The sequence below is a fragment of the Xylocopa sonorina genome, chromosome 4, assembly GCF_050948175.1.
Source record: "Xylocopa sonorina isolate GNS202 chromosome 4, iyXylSono1_principal, whole genome shotgun sequence".
Classification (NCBI taxonomy): domain Eukaryota; kingdom Metazoa; phylum Arthropoda; class Insecta; order Hymenoptera; family Apidae; genus Xylocopa; species Xylocopa sonorina.
The window spans coordinates 9,744,593-9,770,669 of NC_135196.1; the positions used below are offsets into that span (position 1 = coordinate 9,744,593).

The 26,077-nt window shown below is 41.2% G+C and overlaps 2 protein-coding genes across 5 annotated transcripts in view; both read left to right on the forward strand.

Annotated features, from left to right (window-relative positions):
• The window catches only part of LOC143422656 (uncharacterized), a 431,772-nt gene that overhangs the window by 21,774 nt on the left and 383,921 nt on the right, over positions 1–26,077 (forward strand). The window contains exons 8-9 of the mRNA XM_076893458.1: positions 13,169–13,484; positions 13,550–13,609. Of these exons, the coding sequence (XP_076749573.1) occupies positions 13,169–13,484; positions 13,550–13,574 (341 nt within the window). The 3' untranslated portion in view covers positions 13,575–13,609. The remainder of the gene's footprint in view (positions 1–13,168; positions 13,485–13,549; positions 13,610–26,077) is intronic.
• LOC143423154 (uncharacterized) overlaps positions 25,643–26,077 on the forward strand; it is a 52,562-nt gene continuing 52,127 nt past the window's right edge. For all 4 annotated transcript variants that reach the window (XM_076894266.1, XM_076894270.1, XM_076894267.1 and 1 more), the window contains exon 1: positions 25,643–26,000. In XM_076894266.1, the coding sequence (XP_076750381.1) occupies positions 25,719–26,000 (282 nt within the window). In that variant the 5' untranslated portion in view covers positions 25,643–25,718. The remainder of the gene's footprint in view (positions 26,001–26,077) is intronic.

Consider the following 26,077-nt stretch of genomic DNA (forward strand, 5'->3'; position numbering starts at 1 on the left):
TTAACGTAAGACACGCGGTACGTGTTAATTAATGATATATCAATGTAAATGAATTGCAGATTCTTAACGAAAATTTATGTCCTTTCCACGTACGCGACATTGATATCATCGCCGTTTTATATGTCTCAATTATAACAAGGTAAACTAAATGCACAGGCGACAACTCGCTCCCCTTTACGCCAATGAACACGAGGTCGTCTCGTTTCTCGATGCTGAATGAGGAGTGGATCTATCAATTCTTCGTCGCCAACCTACTGATCCGATCTCTGCTTCCCTCCTGTTGCTTCGCTAATGCATACCCATTCTAAGTTCTGCTTGGCGGTGAGAGATGTGTAGTATTCCATAAATTAAATCTGTTTTTAAAAAATTCATGAGATCTTAATGCTTCAACTTTCAAGCGAACTTATTTCCTTCCACAGTTCTGGTATCGAGTAATCCGTAGGATACGGATTGCGGTGGAGATGTGGATTATTAAATTAATTTTCACCAAATCAAGGGCACAGAATCTAGCTGTGGTAGTCCTGACATATAATTCCCTTGTACGTTGATGCGGTACGAGTCAGTAGACATTTTTACCAATCATGTCGGTATCATTACAAAATGAAAAACAAGGGACTAGCACCACCCCGCCAAGCAAGACGGTCATTACATTCGTCGACGAGAAGTATAAATGCGCTATAATTTTGTGCGCATGATATTTCCATGAAATTTCTTGCACGATACTGCAAGTGCAAGGTTATCGTGGTCGTTGCGCATTAAAAAGCAATTACATATTCACACCGGTTCATTCTGTTCTACGCTATGCTCGAGTCACTGTGAGATGGTGCACGGATTTACCCTCTCCACGAACGCTCGAGCTGTTCTCAGCCGTTCCTTTCTCACTGGTCGCTTTCTTTCTACCTGGTATCAACGTTCGATAGCGATGCTGCTTACGTAGCTATTGATGCAACAAAATGCAAAGAAAATCGTTCGAAAGGGTTTCGCTACTAGTTTTTCTCACGTTCGCAGTCCATTCATCATCTTTTGTGACAATAGTATCGGAACGGGACTTCCGTTTAAAACTTGCTGCAAGTAACTTCTACAAGTTAGTAGAATGCCACGAGTTGACGTGCCTACGGCGATTAAAAATTCTCCACGCGCGATACTTTTATATAATGAACATGATTCATCTTATAAGACTGTTTATATTCAATGAACTTTATTTGCACATTGAAAACTCATTAGGTATAACAAGCAACGTATACATAGACGTAGATTAATAGATAAAAGTTTATATAACGTGCAAAGATCAATTTCGTGGAAGGAAAAAGCGGAAGACCTTCGGGGTCACCGATTTAGCCGAGACTTTGAACGCACACAGACAGATTTTGTTGTTACTTTTCTGAACAAGCAGAGTGTTTGCGATCTCTCTACACAATCACCAACGAGGGGAATCGGTCGATTCTGTTTTCGAGAAAGCTGAGATTAAACGTTAATCGATAAACGAATATCTCACGAATTCTTTCATCGCAAGTTAGTAGTACATTTTTTACAAGGAAAGGTTAAGTGACAGCTTACATTTAACCTTATATTGATTTATGATATTCGTGACAACTCAGAATAAATCTAATTTCATTAGCTGGTCCGTTTCGTGGAACGTTACAATCACTTGATGAGAGAGTTCGTTTCCTTTCTCTGGACAGATTTGTTCCCTGGTAATTTCGTGTAACGTTCGCGTGAAGTCGCGGAGATCGCCAAGAATCTCGCGTGTTTCTCTTGGCAACGTACAAAGTAACTAACATTGCGTGACCGTAATACCCGATATGTCGCCGTTGCAAAAATCTACGAGCCATTAACGATCCTCAGAATGGTTCGATTTCGTGGAAACTGAGACCTGTCATTGAAGAGGGTGGTATCGATGCGTATTTATTCCGTTCAAAATGTCTGTCAGTCGCATAGGCGGCGTCTGTGCTCTAAGTTGTAAGCAGATTCAGCCAGCCGCGTCGCATTCTCTGTTCGACCGGTCAAACAACACGCGTGTCCGTATCCGCTTACCTGCACGATACAAAATATTTTCAATGTATTTCAACTTCAATTATTGTGTCGCAATTCTCGCAACGCGAATAATTAGCAGAGCTAAAAGGGATAGGCGATAGTAATTTCTATTATATAGCGATAGCGTTAGATAGGATCACGTCATAATTAATCGGAGCGATTAGCAGCGATAGAGAAGCAATTATTACATTGTCAAGGTGAGCGTAGATACGCGTACAATCCGCGAACAAATAAGTTTTTTCTAACACTGCCAGCACCATTTCATTTATGCTTTATCGTTCGTGATTGTAACGGATTGAAGAATTATTAGTTTTTTATTTCGTTCAACGGTAACATTTAATTCTGTCTTCGCGCGATGATTAATCGATTTTGCTTGATATGTAGCGAATAGGGTACAGCTTGTCGCGCGAGAATGATACTTGCAAAATATTAAAAGAACGTGGTATGTCTGGATACGAAGCGTTGCCAGAAAAAGGCGGTGTGCCAACGAGCCCGCTGATTTTGGCGCCAACAGTTTGCGACACGTACAACCCTGACTTGCTGGCAGCCTTCATCAGCGCAACTATCCATTTTCTTCTCGAGTGAAAGTTATGGCCAGGTCTAATTCCGTCAGTGATGCGCCGCTAGAAGAGGGCGAACACCACGCGCGTTCCGCCTCGGTCAGATAAGTCGAGTTACTTGAATTCGAATAGCCTTACTTCTAGTCTAGAGCAATTCTTCTTCAGGTGGAAGTCCATACATTTTATTCTCGCTAATCACGACGAGGTTAATTGGTTAGCAGCTGCCAGCTGGTGTACCTCAAGTAGAAATTCAACCCCTTCCTACACTGTACCTTTCTCAGGCTCAGTGTCCACAACATCGAACGGATAAAGATATCACTTTCTTACGCGTCGTCTTACGAGTAAATAAATGCGGTGCAGAACCGTTGGATGTTAGGGAAGGGAAGACAGAAAAGAAGGTAGAATGTGAGAACATTACAGATGAAGCTTCTAATGCGACGACAATCTTCGAAATAACCGGATAGGTGCACCCTCTCTACAGCACCCATTGGGCAATCTTCACGGTCCTTAGATTTCGATGATGCATCTTGTGCTGCTCCAGAGTAGGAAATTGTTAGAGTTGACTTAGTACATGTAGAATGTGACGATTATGCAGAGATAATATTGGTACGTTATAATGACAGTGGTACATCGCACGTGTTGATGCTTATCTCTTTTGTCCATATTTGAGTTATATAACGAGTATTGTCTCTTTCTGATTTTCTGGGTATCTCGTTTTCCATTTAAAGCACCAACAGTACATTATTTTAAAACGTTATGTGCACGGTGATCTGGTACATAGTTACGTACAGCGACGACCATCTAAGGGACGATTATTTTCACGGTCACGAGCAGCTAACTTAATAACCAAGTAACTTAATAACCAAAAAAGAAAGAAATACGTCGGGTACCGTCGAATTACTATGATTTCGCGTTCGTAAGGCCGGAATTGGACGCGAAAGCGGTTCGCTCTGCGGTCACGATTTTGCTTCTCCTCGTGGATTTTTGTGGCGACGGGTATTGTCTGAGTCGAGTATGATTTATTCATGTACCAGTGAACGGAAATAGAATAACCTGAAACTGTTACCAGCGGCTCTGATTGATTTGCGTTGGCAAACGGGAATTCAAAACATTGCCAAATAATTGGAATAGCTTGCGAACAGAATTACAAATTGGGGCAGCACCATACTGATCTGAACAATGTGATTTCGGAGGTTTAACCTATAAAATTATTTCAACGTACTTATTAATCTCTGCGATTGCATCACAAAGATATAAATATATACATTGAAGAGTGTTATTATTTTGTGAAAGATTTGATCGATTAATAAGTTATAAAAACAATGAAAAAGTGATATGCGAAGTACCCGGAATTCTACGGACAAGTATTCGATCACCTCCTTTAACCTTTTGAAGCAAGCTTAAGATATTTCACGGTTTTTCTTTTTTAATGAAAGAAATTTTTGCCGTCGTTTTATGCCTGTCATGATCGGCAGAAATTTCAAGCGTTCACGTTTGGAGGCCAACGATTACATCGAGCCTACGTACTGTGCGCAATGCGCAAAAATAAAATGCTCCATGAGTGGTTAATCTTGTTTTTTGTCTTCGTTCACGTCGCCACGCCTTACTCGCATCGTTTCAAAATGCTGTGCTCATTTTACGCCAGATCGAAATTGTTCAAGGCGTTCCTTCGATCCTCCGATAAATTTCAACTGTCCTTTTTAAAAATGATTGTAGGTCTTACAAATACGTGAATATCACCGGTAATTGGCTGGTACCGGTTCTCGTTCCTCTCGTCTCATTTTTTATTTAAATAATCTGCGGATTGTGCGGAAACGAAGGTGGTAAAATTAATGTTAACTATGGGAATTAAGGCTGGGTGATGTAAAGCGTTTTCTTCACGCGCGGTCGTAAGGCTTCCTTTTCCCTTCTTAGCGGAGAAAAAAGGAAAGGTACTGGCATAGGAATGCGTCCGAGCGTAAAGAAATTGCTCCTCTTCGTCGACTTTAATACCGGCAAAACGATTGCCGCTGCAACATTGACCTGCTTTACATGTCTGGACAGATGTCTCCATCTACTTAGAAAATATTTGTATTCAATGGCCAACGATGCTTCCAGAGTTAGATATCCTCGCGTAGTCGTTTCATTTCCAAACAGTTATGCTAATTAGGTTCACCAATCGATACCAAAGATATCGAGAACATTCGAGACGTTTTGAAAATTTATTCAGCTCCAATTGTAGGACATCTTCTTTCGTACATCTTTTCTTTCAACGTATTGTTATGTTCCTTTAGTAGATCATTCGCGGATCCTTCACGTACGATGTCACTAGCATGATCGTTTGTAGAAAAATGATATTTATGGAGCGCGTAACCCTGAAACGAATCCATCGCTACCAACAAGTTCTGCCAATCCAATTTAGTCGAATGCAACCCGAACCCTACCTTTTCATTTCGTCGAGAAAATTGCTGACAATAAAAATTTGCATACTTAAAAGTTTGATCCGATACGAGGCTCGTGAGACGTGTAAATTTAAGGAAGAAATGATACACTCTTGAAAAAATGTTCTTTAAATCGGGTACCATCGAGTGGCACATAAATCACGTTTTTATTTCGCCGAGGAAATTACTGAAACAACTTAATCTGTTCCCAATTTTTCGATCATGGCCCTGAATTACTAAGCGCGCGCGGCTCGTTCGAGGCGGAAAGGACATTACACGGGAAACAGGCAACGTTGATTAGCTATTCCAGAGCATTAACGTCAATTTGTACAGCTTGGGGCAGTTCCCTGCGGTATGATTGCTGTTTAACGCTAATGAACGTTCGAACAATAAACGGAGCGTACAATAGGCTGTACCAAAACCCACTCGGCCGGCGGAACTCGATGGAAATATTTTACGCAGATGGAACACGCGAGATTGGAGAACCCTTTGACTCGCGCCGCTCCCAAAATTGTTGATCTTGGTCGAGGCAAAGAAAGGAACATAACCGTGTCGTTTATTACTTTGTTCATTCGTGTTGTAGTTTCCACACGTTCATTGAGGCCCAATTATCGGCCGATCCGTGAGTGTGGCCGATCACGAATGCAAATAGCTCGACCACACGAGATCCGGCGGCGCTGGTTACACGATCGAGCGGCTAAAGGCTGGCGAATGCAAACCGACTCGAAAAAAGTCGAATCGATGTACGAAAACGTGTGCGTGCAGTTTTCGTTTAATTATGCTGTTCATTGTTATTACGCGATTCAATTTTGCATACTGAATCGTGTGCTTTGTAACTTTTTGCACCCCTTTTTATTTGTGTTGCAGCAGAATGATAATACGAGGGAGTGGGAAAGCAACGATGCATATATGCGCATAAAGGATATCTATAATAACAGTTTACTTTAACTTAATAATTAATTATCAGTAATTTGTGTCTGCTAACACGAGGTTATTTGAATTTCGGGCGTGACACCGTGTCACGTTTCTTCGTCGCGAGAAGACGTGGAAGGTTAATTACGATAAGCACTTACGTAGAAGTTCTTGTGTAACAAAAAAGATACGTAGACTTGGAGCTGCTTGCGAAAGGAATAGATGCATATATGTTTGTATACCTGAACCAGCAATGACAAATTAATACGTTTCTCTAACGCCAATGTAGTCAAGCGGATTGTGTCACTGAAGGATGACTATAAGTCAAAGAAGTGAGTACAGTAAATGGTCGTGGTGGAAAACGCGTTGGTAACGGTGATCTTCGAACAGCAATGTATGTAAGCTGACGAAAGATTGATAGTGTTGGTTACGTATACTTGAATGACCGTGAGCTTAAGACCGAACAGAGAGGTACGATTAAACTATGCGTTCGTGCCGTGTTAGAAGAAGACACAACTTGGCACGTGCACTAATACTAAGATCGGTCTAGTGACGCATCCGTATAACGTGTGAGCGATGGGTGCTTGCAGCGATTGATTCGAATTAACTCGCTGTAAACGATCGAGATACGTATTCACCGAACTGCCTCGAGAATATGCATTTTCTACGCGAAGGTTGACTGTAAGAAACCCTAACGAGGACCATTGCTCGATTGGTGTGGCTGATTTTGATGGAATTTGGTAAATTCTTAATTGCAGCTGCAAATATTTACGATAGATTAGATAAGATAATACCAACATGTGCAGTAGGCAAGCTTTAAAGTTAGAGGCGTGCAATTTATTCTTACGAGTATTTCGAAACCTAGATAAGTGGAAAATAATGTAAAATTTTCACTCGCTAAAGTAACATATTGTTAATCGTTTTTCTCTACACAAACTATTCATCATGTCAATTGTGGCTTTTTTTGCAAATCATCGGTAGTAATTACTTCGTGAGTCATCTGACACCAACATGGCAATTAGTGTAAATCCGTTACTCGTACAACAAATACTTTTTTGTATTTTATTTTCTGTCGTAGAATTATTATAAATGAGTTGTAGTTATTTGTCACACTGCGCCTGTAAAAGCAAAATCTATAGACTTGTAGAAAAGCGTCCGTACAAAGGAATCTGCAATTTGTTGCTTATAAATTCCTTAATATTGCGTTAGGTTGGAGGTTCTTATACGCGAGAGTTTTGATTGATATTACCTCATTCCCGTCACTCATTACAAGGTACATACTTTTGCGTGCGCAGTCATATAGAAGCGTACACGTGCGCACGCGAGTGTTGGATATAGCCAGCAGAAAAAGTGAGATATTTAGTTTCCATTGGCATTAGCCGTTACAATGTACGTAACAGCCGTTTATCGCAAATGGACTTGCAGCCGACCATAGAACGCGTGCTTCCACACGCAAGGTAATCGACATTAACGTTTGACCATTCTATCAGATTCACTCGAAATATTTTATTACACATTCCTACACTGATAATACCACGGTACTTTAATTTTTGTATTAAATTTTCATTTTGAGTGAGATAAGTGCAATTTCATTTATCTTGCAATAGACACGCGGTATTTCGCAAGTTTTCCAATTAGAGTATAACTTCGCATTCCACGTATCTATGTTCGCATTTTAATAGGAATTTTCATTACGGCAAGTCGTAAGGAATGTAAATTTTTTAAATTGCATTTCCTTGGAATTTTATTCGTAGGATATCGCAATTCTCACGCCACCTTGATACACGTACGCATAATCGTGCGTGCGTCGGTACTGTTCGCGTGATTGCGGGAAATTAACCGAAGACAGAATGCTTCGCACCAGTGCCAGTTGTTACAATGTTTCTTTCGATGCGTCAACTTAACATTTTCTTCATTAAAATTCTTCAACTCTACGTCTCGTGTTCGGTTTCGCATACGTCTCTTAGATGTCAAACGCTGAAAATAGATCAACTTTGGGTACCCACGAGATTCATATACATATCTATGTCTCATGTTGCAATGATAGTACGTTCGTCCAGTCGACTTCGTACGTATTATGCCTCCGTTATATTCAGCACACATCGATTATCAAAGCCTGTAATGATACGTATTTCATTCATTTGTCAGCCGGAAAGTATGTTTGATGTTACTGCACCACGCACATCTATTTATTGATAATAATCAACGCGCCGGTTGAATACTAATTGCTTTTGGGTGTTGCGACTTCACCTGCAATTAAATTTGACAAACGTTTGCCTTCGTGACCATCAATTATCTTAATTACTTCGCTGGAAGATTGGTAAAACGAATATTCTGAGGGCAATCCATAACTAAAGTCTGGTATTTTCACTGTAACGATGGGGCCACTAAATTAAGTTACGACGTATCCGCTGATTTCTCTTAGACCATGATTTTACTATACTTTTTACTCTTTTCGTTTTAGAATCACTCGAACTTCCTCCAATACGCATGTAAAGTCTATTTACACCCGACTACGGTATAAAACAGCTCCGAAAAAAAACGAAGAATTTGATCACCAAAACCCCTTGAAAAAATAGAGAAAAATTTACCAATGAAATCAGTTTTTGTTTCATCTCGATATCTCAATCCGTTGCCGAGATATAAGGGCTCAAAGTTTCGCGTTCTTACTACGGCCCGACGACGGGGGTGGGGGGGATTATGAATGAACTTGACCCAGACTTTTTTCCAGGAAATGCGTACGCACCAATAGTAATAGTAAAAACCGTCTGGCAGCTGTCTAGACAGCCCACGTGACACGATTGATGTAGGTCAGTGTGTCTAGGTGCGAGCGAGAGGTCCAAATCGTTCTGACGAGGACAGACATAGTAACCCATTAAAAATTACCCTTCTCTTTACACGACGATATCTTGGGAACCGGAAGTCCGATCGAGATGGTTCAAAGACTGTTTTCAAGAGGAAGATCGCCAGCTCCCAACGAGCTGAATTTTGCTGGTTAAAAATGCGTATCTTCGGAGAGATAGCGTTTTCAATTTTTTATAATTTTAATACGGATTAATCGGGTTTTTAAGTAGCTTTTTTTCGAAAATTTATAACTTTTTTCGCGATTAAATCTTATCAAACATTGATTTGAATGTGTATTTTAATGTACAAATGGTCCTCGCAAAGAAAATTATAGGAAATTTCCAAGTAATACTTCACTCGATGGAAAAAATCGTCGAGCGCAAAAGATTAAAAATGTACAACGCGTTTCTTCTTCCTTCTCTCCTATCAGAGATTTATATTCTTGTGTTCAACTTAGTGGAAGTTTTAAAATCCTTTAGATTTAGTAACACTTTTATCAGCACCGTCGCGTAGTTATTTTTTATGCGGTCGTAAAATGGTGAGAACAATAAAATTGAAGAATATTGTGTTTCTTATGTAGCAGCTTGTTTAGTTAGGGTTTCTTTATAGCAGATTTAGATAAAATGAACGTAAAATTATATCGGTAGGTAGCAGTGGTAACAGTTTGATAAATGGCTTCACGGTGACATTCATTTATGTTGCAGGTAATTGATTAAGCAGAAACGAACTCAGTAATACATTGTTGCTCTTTTTTCAGCGAATCACAAGTATAAAAAGTTGCATTTTACAATTCGATATAACTTTTCGACTCGACTGAAAAGTTCTATCGAAGCTTTTATTGTTCTCGTGGCAGGAAGTGCATCGAAAACTCAACCGCAGAACTGCCCTTAAAACCGCAGAGGCGGATGCATTTCATCGCCCACATCGATGGTCCCTAACACTTCTACGCCAGTAGCATTTATTATTTCTCATCTTTATTTTATTTTAGTTGCGATTGTTGCTCTTTGAAATATCTCGCACATGGAAATGTCGGAACACCCTATATACGAATAGCGTACACGAATCTCCCGGAAAGGAATGACAGGATGATAAAGATCGATCGAAATTTTTCAACGGGGATAATCCTCCCTTCCTCGCGTCTCTCTTCAAGATTTCAAGGGGAATCGATAAGCTCGCGGGTGAAAAAAGAGGAGAGTACAGCGCAAAGGAGAGTAATGACGAAGCGGAGGAGCGAAAGAAAGGTTTAAATGGGCCGAGAGCATAAAATGGTGAACAGGCGTTCGCACGCGGGAGACATAACAGCAGGCGAACGGATTTATATGCGTTCTTCGGGTTGTGCACGCAGTTTACGATATGTAAAACCATCGGAGCCGGGCATTGTGCGCGACGTCACTGCCCTGTCATAAAAGAGAGGCCATTCGAACCGCCTCAACTTTGAAAGACTTTTGAATAATATTACAAGTCTGCAGCCTTTAAGAGGCAACTTCGCCTGACGCGATCCCGACCACCCCTTCGATCTTCGCCATTTGTCTTTACGTTTATTTTCGTTACGTTCATGGATACAGTACTTGCCACCCTCAAATTAGTCGTATACCATCTTCTTTTCTCATTCATCTTCCGAATCCGTCAGAACTGACAATTTTGGCGTTTATCTGTTACATTTTGTTATGAATTATACACCACTTACTTTGCATTTACTTCTTTCTGGTATGCTCGCTGCCATAGACTTGCACGCAGCCATCGTTAATTGATCAGACGTCAATTCTGTTCTCGCAGTTTTTCTTTCCGCCAGTTTCACCGGCTGCTGTTGCCTCATTTGTCGAACACGTTCCAAGTTGCACCTTTACATGTGTCATAAACTGAGTTCGCGTCACGTGGCAGTCAATAATTTTCTCATCCGCTCTATGTCGTCCGTCTTGGCTGTTTGTACAAATGGTTCGGTAGTCGTAAATCCTAAACATCTAAACGGTCGAGTACAGTGTGCATGGAAAGTAATTAATCATTGACTCGTAAATGTTCGACGACGCAACGGAGGGTAATTAATTGTAGAGCCTGGGACGTTTTGCAGTCGTGCAACCACCGGTAATGGCAGCTCGCTAGGCGCGACTAATTTTATTTTCAACTATATGAGGGAGTCGTAACGGCATTATATATATTTTCTAAACATTCTAACTCGCTTTGATACGCTTCCGTGCTCCAATTGGCATTTCATAATGTATCCGAACGGTTGCACTGAAATAACGCGCCACGCATCCTAATTTTACTTTATGAACGAATAAATTTGCACGTCTGACGTATCGCCCGGCACATCTTCTGTCCCAGAATGATGACGGTCTGTAATTAACCGTACGAAACAGGTGTGGTTTCGATGAGTCATTAATTAAGGTGGATCAACAATTTAAACGCATTGGACACAGACAATGTGCCCCAAGGTTAATCGTAATTAAGAGTTACCCGCGAATTTATTGCCGATACAGGAAGTCCGTACCGTACTTATTTATTGCCAATTTGATAGAATCGTTTAACGCTCACTTCGGCAACAGGAGAATGTTTGGCTGTCCACTTCACTTCGTACAATCTTTTGTTTAATTAAACAATTATTAATTAATCTTTTCCAATTAATTAATTGATTAACGAAGTCCAACTATCCTCACGAGCGATCGCAGAACGATGCGTTCTCCCCTTCTTCACTGAAAAAGTGTTAAATATAACAGGTTACAAGAAACGAGTCGAACTAGTTTCACCGGGTTAGGAAACGGAAAAATGTCGTAAAAGAAAGTAAGGATTTCAGAAAAGTGCGAACTGATTGGTAACCATGTAACCGAGAAGCTGAAAACCGATCCGATGAACACGATCGTGTTCACCGAGAGATAAATCTCGTTCAGTTTTGCTCGGGAGATGTTATTTTGTTACGAATATATTTAATTTCAAACTTAAACTGATGAAACTATACCTGGCGTTTTGTATCGATCGTATTTAACCAAATACGAAACAGCCCCTATCGATATCGCGATAAATCTCTTGTTAACGAACAATCGTATCGATGAACGTAGCACCTCTCGGGGCCCGTAAGTAGCAGCGTTGAAACAGAGTATTCGGGACAAAGGATCGTTTCGGGCACCGCTAGCCGGTACTTCACTCAATATCGAATGATTTATTCGAGGCTCCAACCGGTTGGATGAATCCGGTATGCTCGAAAGCCGAGGCAGAAAAACGCTGCATCACTCGTAAATTACATTTAATAGTGTGGCTCCGCATGCACGGGCAATTGGTTTGATTCTGCCCTGGCCAGGGCTGCCCGCTTATCGTCCGTCATTTGATCCGATACGTGCGCTAAGCCACAATAATTCATGATTTCAAACCGCAATAAAAAATTATCGGCCGTCCGACCGCCGATCGTGATTCAGTGTCACCAGAAGGAATCGTAATTCTAGCGCGCGCACTCTAATTACGCGCCGCGTGTACCTGCCGGTACTTATCGACCTCTCGATTCCTCTGTGCTCGATGCTTCGAGATATTGTTGAACAATAAGCGAAATACCTTATTTATGGCGCATTGTAGCCGAGGTCGTACGCCTACTTGCTTAACGTTCAACGTTCACTTCGTTTCGTTTCACGTGAACCAACTCCTAATTAAATACAGCGGCAATATTCATTTACCGATACTTGGAGTTAAATCGGATATGTTAATAGTCGACTTTACTCCCAAATCGTTCGTCGTCTTGTGATTTAAAATTTCATCTTTTCCTTCTCGCCTCTCGTTCTAAGCGGAACGTATTGTTTCATGGCCCAGAAAGGCAGTAAAAGTATCGCCAAGCTTCTAAAATAGGATTCGCAGCTGCACTTGGGTCTGCCACGACTTACAGTAATTGCCATAACTTCCGCTACCGGTAACAATCGCGTGACTTAGTTGCCACAATTCCGTGGCTACCACTTTATATATAACGCAACGCTTTGCTCTCTCCTCTTTTCGTTTATGGTTACTTTATTGTTTATAAGAAACCGGGTGAAATATCCAATAACCAAGAGAAGACCGGTCCGATCGATTTCTCTGGAACATTATCGACCTAGAAGTGTCGAAATCCGACAGGAAGCGCGATTCGCCGAGGTCCACCGCTGACCGCAGAACCCTGAAATAACGCGAAATGAAAAACCCCATCTGACCGCATAATTTGTTTCGAAATTCTTTGTGAAAGAAAAAAAATCCATACGACCGCAATTATATTTTATTGCTAATTGAAAATCGTTCTCGACCGCGAGCAGCCGATGAAAATTTTCTGTTTCGTATACTTAACTTCTCCCCGATAAACTCTGTTCCGCCCCTTTCGCATTCATGAACTATTTCACGAATATGGCGGACGTTCAATGTACAACTCTCTGTTCTTTTTCCCCCCAATAGCTAACAAGGATATTTGTAAGATAAATTTAATGAAAGCAGTCAGGATGTTGCCCTCTGGTCGACCGTATTGCTGCCCCGGGGTTTACACCGCGCTTCCCACGGAGGCGCCGACCTACATGGGTCAAGTACCATGGATGGGCCTCGCGCCGACTTACGAGAGTCCGGTACCGCAAATAAGGGTCGCGCCTCCTTCGAATTTGTTCTATCAGTGGCCTGGTTACTACGGACACTCGCATCCCATGGGCACTCACACACCTGCCACGTCAATATCGCCCAGCCCTGAGAGCATCCCTGAGGATTCTACTGAACAGCCTCGGTGAGTCTCCTCCTGCGCACTCTTCGACGTACAACTGTTTAATCTACTTAATTCTGACGTTGCAGATACAGGGACGGCGCTTGTTGGTAAACGTAACGGGTTTATTCATTTTTTAAACTGGAAAAGTCACGTCTATAAATGGTGCACACCTCCGTTCCGAAGTATCGAAACATTTGCGTGACGCCTCTCGACGATCTCTCATAAAATTACGTGCTGTTTGAAATTTACGAGTAGTGTGTACGGAGAATTAATTATTTCAATTGAGCAATAGCGAAAGAAATATTCTCGACTTCGGGAAGCGAATGTAAAATATAAGACGAGTAATATCTACGTTTAAAACCATATAAGAAAAAATCTAATTGCAGGACTGAGATCGTAAACTTGTATTTTACTGGTACAGAATGTATAAGGAAATATCGCTTCTAATGTATTCGCATTTGTATAATTTATATCCATGTGTCTTAAGCTCTAATTTAGAGACAGTTCCCTCGTAAAACGGTGGAAAAGAGCCACAGCTATTAATGTATGCGCACGAGGTTATTTTTAGTATTAGCGTATAACCAATTATCAGTAATTAGGATACTTAAATAGTACTTAAACAGAGTACTAATTATTAAGGAATTTAAATAGAATAATTACTACTAACTACGGTACATACACCTATACGAAAAGCGAGTGATTCTACATGAAAGCTGAAATAAGAAGAGAAACCAAGAACAACAAAATCGCGTTTAAAGCTTTCACTTTGAGACAAACGACTTTGAAAATCTGGTAAGTACACGTGCATCAGAAACGCAGCCTTAAAACATAATTACGAAGCTCTTGAATTTCATCTCGTTACACTGCACACCCTGTACGTGCAGAGAATACGTCAGCTAGAATAGAAAATTATTTGGCACGAATAAACAGTTAAAAAACTAAATATATCCAACAAATGGATAACTGAAAATACTGTTGCACCGTACTTCGCGCGTTCTCCAATAGCTCTCGTGTTAACTCAATCGAGAGCTCCTACTATTCGGGTATCCAAGTGTCTACTTGAAACCTACTCGTTATAACTCGAACTTCGTTTCGAGAATCGATTATCAGCGTGAACACTCGAATACCCAAACTTGAATCCGAATATTCGAGTTTCCACTGCGCGATTGCGCGATTACACGAGTATAAAGCTTTCCTTCAACATATACTTCAATTTCGATTGAAGAGAACAAATTTAAATAATAATAATGTTACACGTGTTTCATCGAAACATTTACTATTTATCTGTCAATCGAATTTCATTGCAATACACTTAGAATTTTCAATATTAAATATCTCATAAAAATTGCTATGTCCAATAAAAATGGACGCGATAGATATATATAATAAGACTCAATTAAATATAAGTTTATTCTATAATAATGCTCGATATAATGTACTATGTAATGTATCATACTTTATATAAGATACCAATAAATAATATTTTAAATAAGTTCAATATAACGCTTACGATTTCAGAGCGAGGATTCGAATTTTTAGTTTAGCTACTATTCAAGAGAATTGCTTCGACTCAGAGACGTTACAAGCACAACGGTGAATTCACAGGTAACTAAACAAAGCACTGAATTTACAATCTCTCGGATTCTTTATGTTTCCTGCTTGCATTTCTTCCTTCTGCTTCTTGATTTTATATTCTACCCTATCTACAACTTACTTCCGCTAATAATTTTCGCAACAGCTGGCTTGTGAGATTCTTCGCCAGAAGTAGAAGATGTTCGTAAAACTTCTTCACGCGAAGATATCACACGATTGCTTCAATCAGGTAAATTGACTTTTAAATTAGTATAGTTACTCAGATCGAGCGTATCTGATTTCATTATCGCGCATCTGCACCACCAACGAATTTCGAAAACTCGTGTGCTTACTTTTCAATTTACAACAATTTTATAAACACCCTGTATACATGTATAGATGGATACACGTTCCTCGCACTTTGTGGATGACTGTACCGGCAGAAATAGCGGGGCCACCGATCGGATCGCATCCGATCTTGCTGCAGCGTGGCTTATACGCTGAGTACGCGAGAAACGCAACGCGTGTGGATCGTCACAATGTATACATGTATTTATGCATACCGGGTATGTGTCTCGTAAACTATTTTAAAGCTCGCGAAACGCGTTCCAAACGTTGCGCGCTCGTTTATCCGCCACGCTAGCGCGATCATCTCGTCAAGTGTCACTCGGATGGGGCTGCAGCAACCCTTAGTTGGAAATGGCTGTTTTCACTTATCCCGAATTACCTTCTCACCGGGTAAATTACTAAATTAACCCATACCTGAAAACGTTTAGTCGATCTACGCTCAAAAATCGTAATTTTGTTACTGCGTCGCTGTATCCACTCTACTCTTTAGAATTCTTTATATCGTTCGTATTTACTGGTATTCGATTTTGACTACTCGGATACCCATTCGAGATTAGAATCAAGTATTCGAATATATTTGAGAATCTGTAAACATATATACGCAAGGATCGATTTAATCTGTTGGATAAAAAAATTCATGATATTCTCAGAAGTACCGCGATAAAGTCTCGGTCAGCTGCACAATTTCGAGATAAAACAGCTGTCCGATTTATTTTTCCTAATTATACTGTAGAATATAATATATCCTTCCTTTATTCGTCACGAATGAAACTACAACGCGGCGAAGTAGGAATTGCATAATGTTAAAGCACATGGCGTTACTCGTGCGCTCGCAGCTCGGTGGTTGTATTCTCGCGCAGTGCCTATAGACGCGTATACAACGATCTTAAGATTATGCGCGTGAAACGCAAACACGCGTGCAACATCGTGAATCGCTATGTACCTTAGAACAACGTACATACCGCGCTGCAATTTGTACGTTCGTGTTACGAAGAGATTTTTGCTCGCGCTGCCACTGTCTTAGGTTGCAAATTTTGCTGCTACTTTTTTCTCCTCCATCACCGCGCGCCTTCTTTTTCTCTCTTTCCATCAGCCTTTCGCGTGTCCGTTCCTACCTGCCCCGATCGCTTCGGTAGTCGCGTTCTCTTCCATGTATCGAATGACCAGATGCGAAGGGAGATCGGTCAAGAGGACGCGATGATTGTCCATAATCCTCGTAATCTCGCGGTTCTACAGAACGAAAGATTCTTATCTTAGAGGAAACGAAAATTTGAGAGGCAACAAGCTGCTCGGCTCTTCGAGACGAGTAAAAAGATACGAAAAAAGATACATATAGAACGAGGAGGGATCGAAGGTGAGACGGAATATATGGGAGGGAAGAGACCGAAAAGCTGGTCATACGAAACAGGGAGAAAGCCTAATAAGTCGCTGGTATTGCACGTGCTGTTAATCGTAATCGTTGCCTTTCGATACATCAAATCAGAAGATGATCATTTGCACTCACTGCAATGTTCAGAATGTCTACTGTTGCGAAGAATTAACGTTTTCGCTACGCCAATGTGACCCTTGCGTGCTTCTTCATCCTTGCTTTGCACTTTCTATATACGCGTTTCGACAAGCACGTTAAGATCTGTTCATAAGTATAGCATCGACGCTGTTCGTTTGGCACAGTTATTGTAATAGAAATTTTGTCTGCATGCTAAGTTCGTTCTTCGATAATCGTGGATCGACCGCGTCGGTAAATTAGGTCGTAACAGGGTCGGTAAGAACCGTGAGGAAGGCCAAACGTAGTGAAGTCGGTTAGTTACGAAACACGCCGTGTGAATCGAGCCTAATTCAACCTTCTACCGTCACGTCGAGTGCTTCCACATCGTACATCTCCCTGCCGACAAAGTAGCAATGTTACACACGAACTTGTTCCATACCATTCATCTTCCTTGGAGTTAAACTCTCCATTTAAAGATTGTGTTGGACAGAGCTAGCGAGCATTGGCGTAACCAGTTCTGAATTCATAAAAATATTACATATATGCTTTTTACTAGATTACGAAGAGGTATATGTACATATACAATTACATATTATCGTAACTAAGTATTATATCATCTAAATGAACAATATAATGAACGAAACCGCAATTCCATCATTCGTTTTTGTAGACAACTGAAAGAAATGGATTCTACCGCGCGAGCTCGCCTCTAGCCGTCTACGTGAATACATCATGACAGATTAGTATTGCGCATTGTCGATCAAAGTTGACAGTTTGTTATAGCTGATCTCTGAGAGACATCGGCATGCTAGTTATTCAATAATGTACTGTAGAGCGATTATAACGAATACAAATTCCGCTTTAATATATAGGTTAATTGTATGACGACATAAGAATTTAATTGGCTCTGATAATAATTACGAGTGTTATACAATCGTAAAACATATTTAAATTATTTATCAGTGTACAATGATTACATCGTGTAATAGTGCAATGACAAAGCCGTTTCGTTACCGAGAGGTAATGGAATTAAACGAAATTTTTTCTCGTTCACAATCATAGACGATTGGAAGAAAAAATTGTATTATAACAATTTCTTCGCGATTGTCATTTGACCATTTGTTCTACTCCTTCCGAGTGGAAGACATTTTTTAGCGAATGGAAAGATCAAAAATATACTAGCACAACGCCTGGTTATTTTGATTACAATGACAGGATTTTCCATTGAAGGCTAGTTAATTTTTTTTCGCATTGTGTCATTATAAAAGGCGAGGTCAGCTAACCGGTGAAAGGTAAACCGGTTATATTTTACCAAGTAAGCATTAGTATTTATGCGTATTATATGCATGCATTAAGCGCAGACAATTGCAATATAAGAAACACTTTCTAAAACAGTTTTGTTCTAATACAGTATGACAATAGCAGACAATAGCAAATGCGTTCATCATAAATTGACATTCGACCTCAACGTTCGTTCGAATTTCGAAGGAGAATACTACCGCTGGACAGAAAATTGGAACGTTGCGAACAGTGATATACGCGGATACACCGTTGTGCTCAGGAAAGGGGTTGACACGCCGCGAAGGGGTAAGAAGCAAAGCGAAGAGCAATGAAATTTTAGCGCAAAAAAGCCACAAGAGCTCGTGGCGCATAAAAGCGTTGCGTCGCCTTACCTACGGTATATTTCTGCATTATATAAGCAATATAGTCCTTAGTTTATGCCCAGGACGCCGCAGTTAAACGTTACGAAGACTTTTATAGGCCTATACGCGAATTCTCGTACTTACGTCTGGTTACGACGCTTGGTGGGTTTCCACTTGAATGCAGATACACGCATGTGCAGTGTGCACACGTGCATCGTCGTGTCGCCGTTTCTTGTCAGCCCTGATGGAGAACACATTCGCCGCGAGACGAATAGCTGTTCGCCGTCGAGTAACGAAGTGTTAACCCTTAACCGGTAGCACGTATCGAACCGAAACAAACTAAATTGGTGTAGCTCTCTTCCCTGTTAAAAAAATTTTCTTCTTACTTTTCTGCAAGCAGTCCTCGATTTTATTAATTCAGCAACCATTGTCTGAAATGTGGTTCAAATGTGAAGTGCATTACGCGATACAGAGATGAGCGGTCGTAAAGGTCACTGTCTGCGCGCATTCGCCATCTCTATCGTTCGATGGTGGGTTAACAACCCTAGAAATCGCTTCAGCGATCAAATCGTGCACGCTGACCGCAGAATGCAGTTGAGAGTAAGATATACGAGCCAGAGGCGCTGGCTACAGAAGAAGGCCGTGAAAATTACTTCGGACGTGATATTCAATTGATTTATGTTGCGAATTGAAACGGCCGGGTTTATTCGACCTTCAATTTCAGCCCTCTACAAAATATAATTGCTCATCTCCAAGGTAAAGTATTACGTCAGCTATTTCTTTCTCGCGTTCGCCGTAAAACGGACGGGACTTTTGTTTCTTTTGGCGATGCCTGGGCTTACCTTCGGAACGCGAAAAATAAATGCCTCGGTGTCCGACTTGCGAGAGTTATTTAAGTGTGAGTTACGCAAGCGCGTCATATGCGTATACCACCCTCGTGTACGAAATAAGCGAAGAGAGATACATGTGCACACGTATATTTATATTATACTACATTCTGATGACGATACATGTTCCTCTCCAACTCTATAATTGCACCGCAATCTTTGTACTCTCTTACTGTTTCGTTACTCTGCTATTTAAACATCTACAATGACTGTAAACAATTAAACTATTTTTCTACGCTTTGCAATGAAGAAATGTTTTGAGTTGTTTGAAAGTTCTAACTTTAATTAGTAAGCATTTACAATTTTAACGAAACATTTTTACGTTGGATACATTACGGGGTGATTTTCCAAATGGGGGAACACGCCATTGTCACGAAAGTTTGCGTAATGGACGAAAAATGAATAATCTCAGAGTAAATTATCATACATTTAACTCTAACAATAAGAATATGATTTGTACAACAGTCATAAATCATATCGCAAGAAGAAAATTCTCAGAGGTGGTGACCTAAGCAATTATCAACGTTCGCTGGTAATACTAATTTATTAGTCCTACAATATCGGTAGAAGTTAATACTTTGTTATATCAACAATCGTCAATTACCACGGAAAGTGATTTAATGAATTTATTTTAGCGGTACATTAGTTTAGTTAATATGCGTTAATAAAAAAAAAAGAAGGAGGAGGAAAAAGAGTCGTTTGTGTAGGAGAAAAAAAATAGCGTTTCCAGTTGAATGCGTTCTATCGCTCGAGGCCTAAGTAATTCATATACGTTCCATTGTGTGGAATGAAAATTGCTCGATCGAATGGATCTGACGCTAATTACAACGAGAATGGTCGCAGTTGCATAAATAATTGACGATGATCTAAGCAAGTACTTAGTTTGGCAGCGATCCGTATTCCGCTTTCTCATTATATCTGTAACAAGAACGATGCCAAAAATAATAGAAAGATACGAGTGATGTAATTAATACAACTGAATGTAAAAACCGGACGAAACGATGCCAGGTAAAGCTGCCAAGCGCAGGTCGGAACAGTGTATTAACTTGCTCCCACTCGGCCTGAAACAGTATAGAAACTCGATCGACCACATAGTTGCATAGAAATCGTATCTTTCGAGTATTACCGAGCTTTATTTACGACTATCGGAGGCGAGTTATTGCCAATTAAGTACCCTGATTACATTCTTTCTTGCGTTCTCATGGTGTACGTTTCCCTTGTCATAAATTATGTCGTTTCAACTGTACACACAACTGTTATTCCAGCAAGATTTATTTTTATAGTATTCTTCATTGTTCAGACGTAAAAGGCTATAACCAGCGAGGGAGAAGCTTTAGATAATATTTAATATAACTGTATACGTAATTATTTTGCTCTACTTCGATGCGAAATTCTTTTTATAGTTTATAGTGATATAATAAGTAACATATAAATAGTGTATAAATAATTTTGGTTGAAAATTGAAAATGACCCAATTAATCCATTCGTTCCATCTGTACGATTCTTGAATTTATTTGAGCATTTATTATACTCGAATATATCACCTGCGTCGTGGTCCGATCGAGTAAATTCGGTCGCAACTGAAGCATAAGTATGCACTTTTTCGACAGCGCGTATGTATCCGCATCTGTCGTCGACTATCGCACGGAGAAATCTACTTTGAGAACATTTTACGATCGTCCTTCCACGGGAACCTCCAACGCCCGACCCATCGCAGCGAACAACCCATTGCTGCAACGTTTCGACTTTTCCCTCGTCGATGACCACGAAGTGATTTCCACCCTGTCAATCCCTTGTCCCGACTGTCTGAGAACTAAAGTGAAGTCATTTTTGTGGTTACGTTCTACGAGTTGCATCTATGAAGAATCGAGTACTAACGAAGTAGTTTGAGATAAGTCTCTTAACATCGATTGATCGAGAAGCGTAGACACGTACATTAATTATGCAGGATTAGGTGAAGGATAAGGATCTGGATTTATGACGGAATTTGTAGCGATATTTAAATGGCCAAACAGTATAAAAAGATTGTCTCGTAGGTTTATAAACCGGAAGAGATATGTAAAATATTTTATTTCGAATTGAATGATTACTATAAGTAATATCTGTAAAGCGATGGCGCTAGAATAAATACAAGACATGGTTTATGTAAAGCGACGGAAGATTTTACGACGCGGAGCGTGTTTGCAACTAAACGCGCGTGCATACTCTCCTTCGCTCTCTGCTTTCCAGTTTTAATGCGATCGTTTAAAGTTATGCACGAATCGCCTCGTTGAGAAGCGTACTGCGTTCGCTGTGCTCGATCCGAAAGCGAAATTTTCAAGAGATTTGAAAATCTTCTACGTTTCAACACATACGATGCTCTTCGAAGAACGCGATTTTAATTATACACGTAGAGGAACTACCCCTCAACTACCCCCACGTTATCCAAAGTTAAATTCTCTATATTTCCGACTATTCTAGTTATTTAATAGTTGCGCAACTATTGAAAAGTACAAAATAGCTACACAGACAACAATTACCTTTACCTTTTACGAACCTCCCTAAATTCTATCGAACCCCCGCTTCGTACGCAACACGAACAGAATTCGTCAAGACAAGTTCATCGAAATCGATGAGAAAAAAAATGCGATGCACTCGAACCAACGATACGTGGCGCGCGAGTGATCTTCGCTCGGACGAAGAGCTGCACCGTGTGCAGGCCGAGTAGAATCAGCGCGTCATAGCAGGGGTAGATTCAATCGTAAAACAGCGTCCGTCTAAATCCGCGTGCCACCACCATCCGTCCGACCACCACTCTTCGACGAGAAAGTCCCCTCACTCTCCTGACAGCTGAGTGCCCGTCGTGTCTCCACCCCGTGCCAGGGACTTGCCCCCGCCTAACCGGTACCCGGAGGCCGTCGTGCATCTCGTCGGCGTGTCGCTGCTACCAGCACTCTTAGTGAGTTACGGACCGCTTGCAAGTGCGCATCGACTGTGTCGGTTCTGTCGTGCACGTTTCCCACTGGCGCTCTCTCCACGTTTCACCGTCTAGATCCTTCCGTGGGCATTATCGCACCGGGATTCCCACCAACCGCCGCGTTCCATCCGAAGGGACGGCGGCAACGGCGGCCTCGACACGGTTCTCCACGCGTTTCTTCGTCGCCTCGTGATACCACCTCGAGTGTCGCCTCTGCGGCGGGGCTCCGTTTCGAAGAGAAAGGAGATCTCGCGCGGTACGAGACGAAAGACCGAGGGTGGACCTGTAACAGGCTCTGATCGAGGGCAATGCTTCTCCTAGCCGTTTGAGGTGTGGTAGCAGGGGAATTAAAACGTGACGCACGTGGACACGAGAGGGTCGAGTGAAGTGCGCGTGTGCGAAAAGTGCGCGGCGCGCAGACCGAACCTTTCCTACGTGCGTGTTAACGCGAGATTATAGCGAAGCGGCCCAGGAGAGAGTAGAATAGAGCGGGTAATTCTGAGGTTAGCAGACCGGTGCGGTGCACGTTTATAGTCTAGCCGAGAGTAACGAGGAACGAGATGCCATAGCGAGCTACATATACATTCTTCTTCGATCTGTCCTCTCAAAATGTGGCCCCAGGCACCTGAAAAGTTATCCTCGTCGAAAATCAATTAATTCTATTTAAATGCCATGTATTTTAAAAATAGAGAATAATGTTTGCAGCAATATTCCGCTATAAACTAATGATCTAGCGTGTTATTATGCTCCGTTTTACTCGCGGCTCTAATTAATTTCTTATTTCACCTCGCCGCTTCCCTACAATCGTTGTTATCTTATGCTTTTCGTAAACTTAGGAGTCGAGAGGTGTCCCGTCGCTTGTTTCGAGTTACTCGAGCATTCGCAGAAGCGCGTGGTGTGTTGGCATAGAGTAAGGATCGCGAGCTTTCCGCGTGTCGTTCGATTGCACGGGCGACGAGAATAGAGGACAAATAAACCGGCGGATCAGTGTACCGCGAGAGGCCACGGAGTAAGCGTGGACGACGACGGAGAGCGGGAAATAGTATTTTATCGACGAATCAGTGACTGTACAACAGATTGAATCGTTTTGGTGTATTAACTGTAATGTGCGTGCGTGTTGCGTGTAACCTGTGCGCCAAAGGAGAAACATAAAAACGGAGCGTGCAAATACACCGGGTTGCTGTGCGCGCGCTCGCTCATTTACGCGTGTAATTTCAACCTGAGGTGGATTCTTGTTGCGGGACACGAAATACCGTGCATCCGTTTATATAAAAGACTGGTGCCGGTGTTGTGACTTCACGCGACATTCGTCTTGCTTATAAAGAAAAAGCTCTTGATTCAATAATATTTGGTAAGATTGTAACACTTTTCTTTTTATTGTATTATAAGAATTTATAAATTTACGTTGTCATTTTTTACGTAACTTTTTGTATTTATTTTTTAAATCGGACAAACATCATCTATTATAGTTTTTGGTGTCTCAGTCGCAATTACGTGACCGTATCCACTCGTACCTACGAGAACGTTCTTGATAATTGACACGTGTCTTTTACGAGTCATCGCGAATCTCAGATACACGAATGCACGTGTCATCACTATGTACAGCGGAGGCAACTGAATATAGGTGCATAATGAAATGAATCGCATTAACTGCAACACCTTTGCACTTTGTAGAGCTGCACCATTTCAACGGGAGCGCGTGTTTATGTTTAATGATCAACAATCGACATTATCTCGAACGACAAATCGGTTCATTTCTTGAAACTTTATCGTTTCCCGTTTAACACTCGTTCCTGTTCTTCGATACTTGCGTGTATCGTTACTTTCGCATCCAACGAATTTCAAAAATTTTCTTATCGCATTTTTCACCATTCAAGATATCAATCAAATATGTACAGACGTGATTAATGTACAAACGTTACAAATCGATCTGTCTTCACTGTAATAATTGTCGTGCTCGATTGTCGAGTGTGCAGAGTGGTTGACGAACCACTCCATATTCGAATTATCGAATCATAATGGCTGAAAGCTTAACAGTTCTAAAATAATTTAGTGGAATTCAATTTCTATTAATTTGTTCAAGTAACGAATACTTAATAATGCGTCGTTTTTGTTTTACTTGTAATATAGGATGGCGCATTCCTTTGCACGCATTTACAAGAATCTGTTATCGAATTATCGTTACAACCAGATGTTGTATTCGAGAAACATTGTTAGTATCGGAGAAATTACACGTATACCATGATTGCATCTGTGACTGTTACTGAACCGTGAGAAAGGACGCTCGTTTATTTTCTTCCGTCCGGTTGGTGCATCGCGGCGGCTTTGATATTGGTGCACAAATTGCGTTTCATTCCTATCTAAATGAAGAGAGTATAACCGCAAAGGAGCAAGGGGGTACGGGGAGGGAATCGAGACGGCGGTACGGAGACGTTTTACATTTTCAGATTCCTGTTTCAGTCTGTCTATTGAAATTTAACTGTTGCGCCCAACAATTTTTTCTCCCGCGATTTCTTCCTCGTGAATTTCAGTACGCGATAAAACGTGTTCTTACGAAGCGTTCGTATTTTGTTAACGTCCCCAAGCAGAGTATCGGAACGTGAAATATTCGCGGTACGTGAAATTCTCAACTTTTCTTTATTGCCTCTCGCTAGTTTATGCCTTTATCGTGTCGTTTCTTTCGACGAACCATCTCGTTGCACTGCCGCCGCATTGTTCTTTAGTGGCAGTAATTACGCGCGCTGTACATTGTACGTACCGTAGGCAAAATGGTTATTACAAGCATGTATAAACCTTGCGTACGTAAGCGATTCCGATGAAATGGATTTAACAGTTTTAGGATTAAGTTTAATTTTCACTGAATAATTCAGTAATATTTAATTAAATCGATACAAAATTTTACACCGTTTTCTATTCACTGTGAAAATGAAACGTTGTTGCAAAATGAATTACACGAAACGGAATGCAATACTGTTTTCACCTACCTATTACATATCTATATATCTACACTTGATTTAGACATACAATTGTATAGCATTTTAGCAAATTGCTCGACTAATTCGACGCATTCTCGCATAAACTTGTTCTCCTTTCTCATTTCGCAGAATTCAAGCTACGCGCAGAGGACGAACGATGACGAAGATCTGTTCTGCGCCTTGATAGAACATAGATACACTCAAAGTATATCTCAACGGAAGATAAATCTGAACGGAAGCTTGATAAATAGCTGGTCGTTTGAACGGCCATTGAAATAGTGCGACGAAGAGGGTTCCCGATTAGAGCAGTTCCACATATTTTATACTGGATCGCCAATCCTCGACTGTCGCGAAGAGGTCCAAGCGCCCGAGACATTCGCAGGACAGTATGGAAAACGGGAAGAAGATGACGCCACAAACGGAAACGAACTCGAACGCATCCTCCTCCTCGAACAGTACACCAACCCAGAGGAAGGCTCAGCATTGCACGCGTTGCTACTATCACGGAGTGACAGCGCCTCTGAAAGGTCACAAGAAGGACTGCAAGCACCGCGATTGCATGTGCATACGATGCGTCCTCGTGACCGCTCGTAAAGAAGTAGCGAGGCAGCAAGTGGCGCTGGGAAGAGCACTGAAACAGGACGCGAAGAAAGTGAAGAGACCGGAGGAGGTTAGTCATTCCCTGCGAGTTAGTTGTCGAATATCGAATGAATCTAATACGCTGATAAAGCGATGCAACGCGAATAC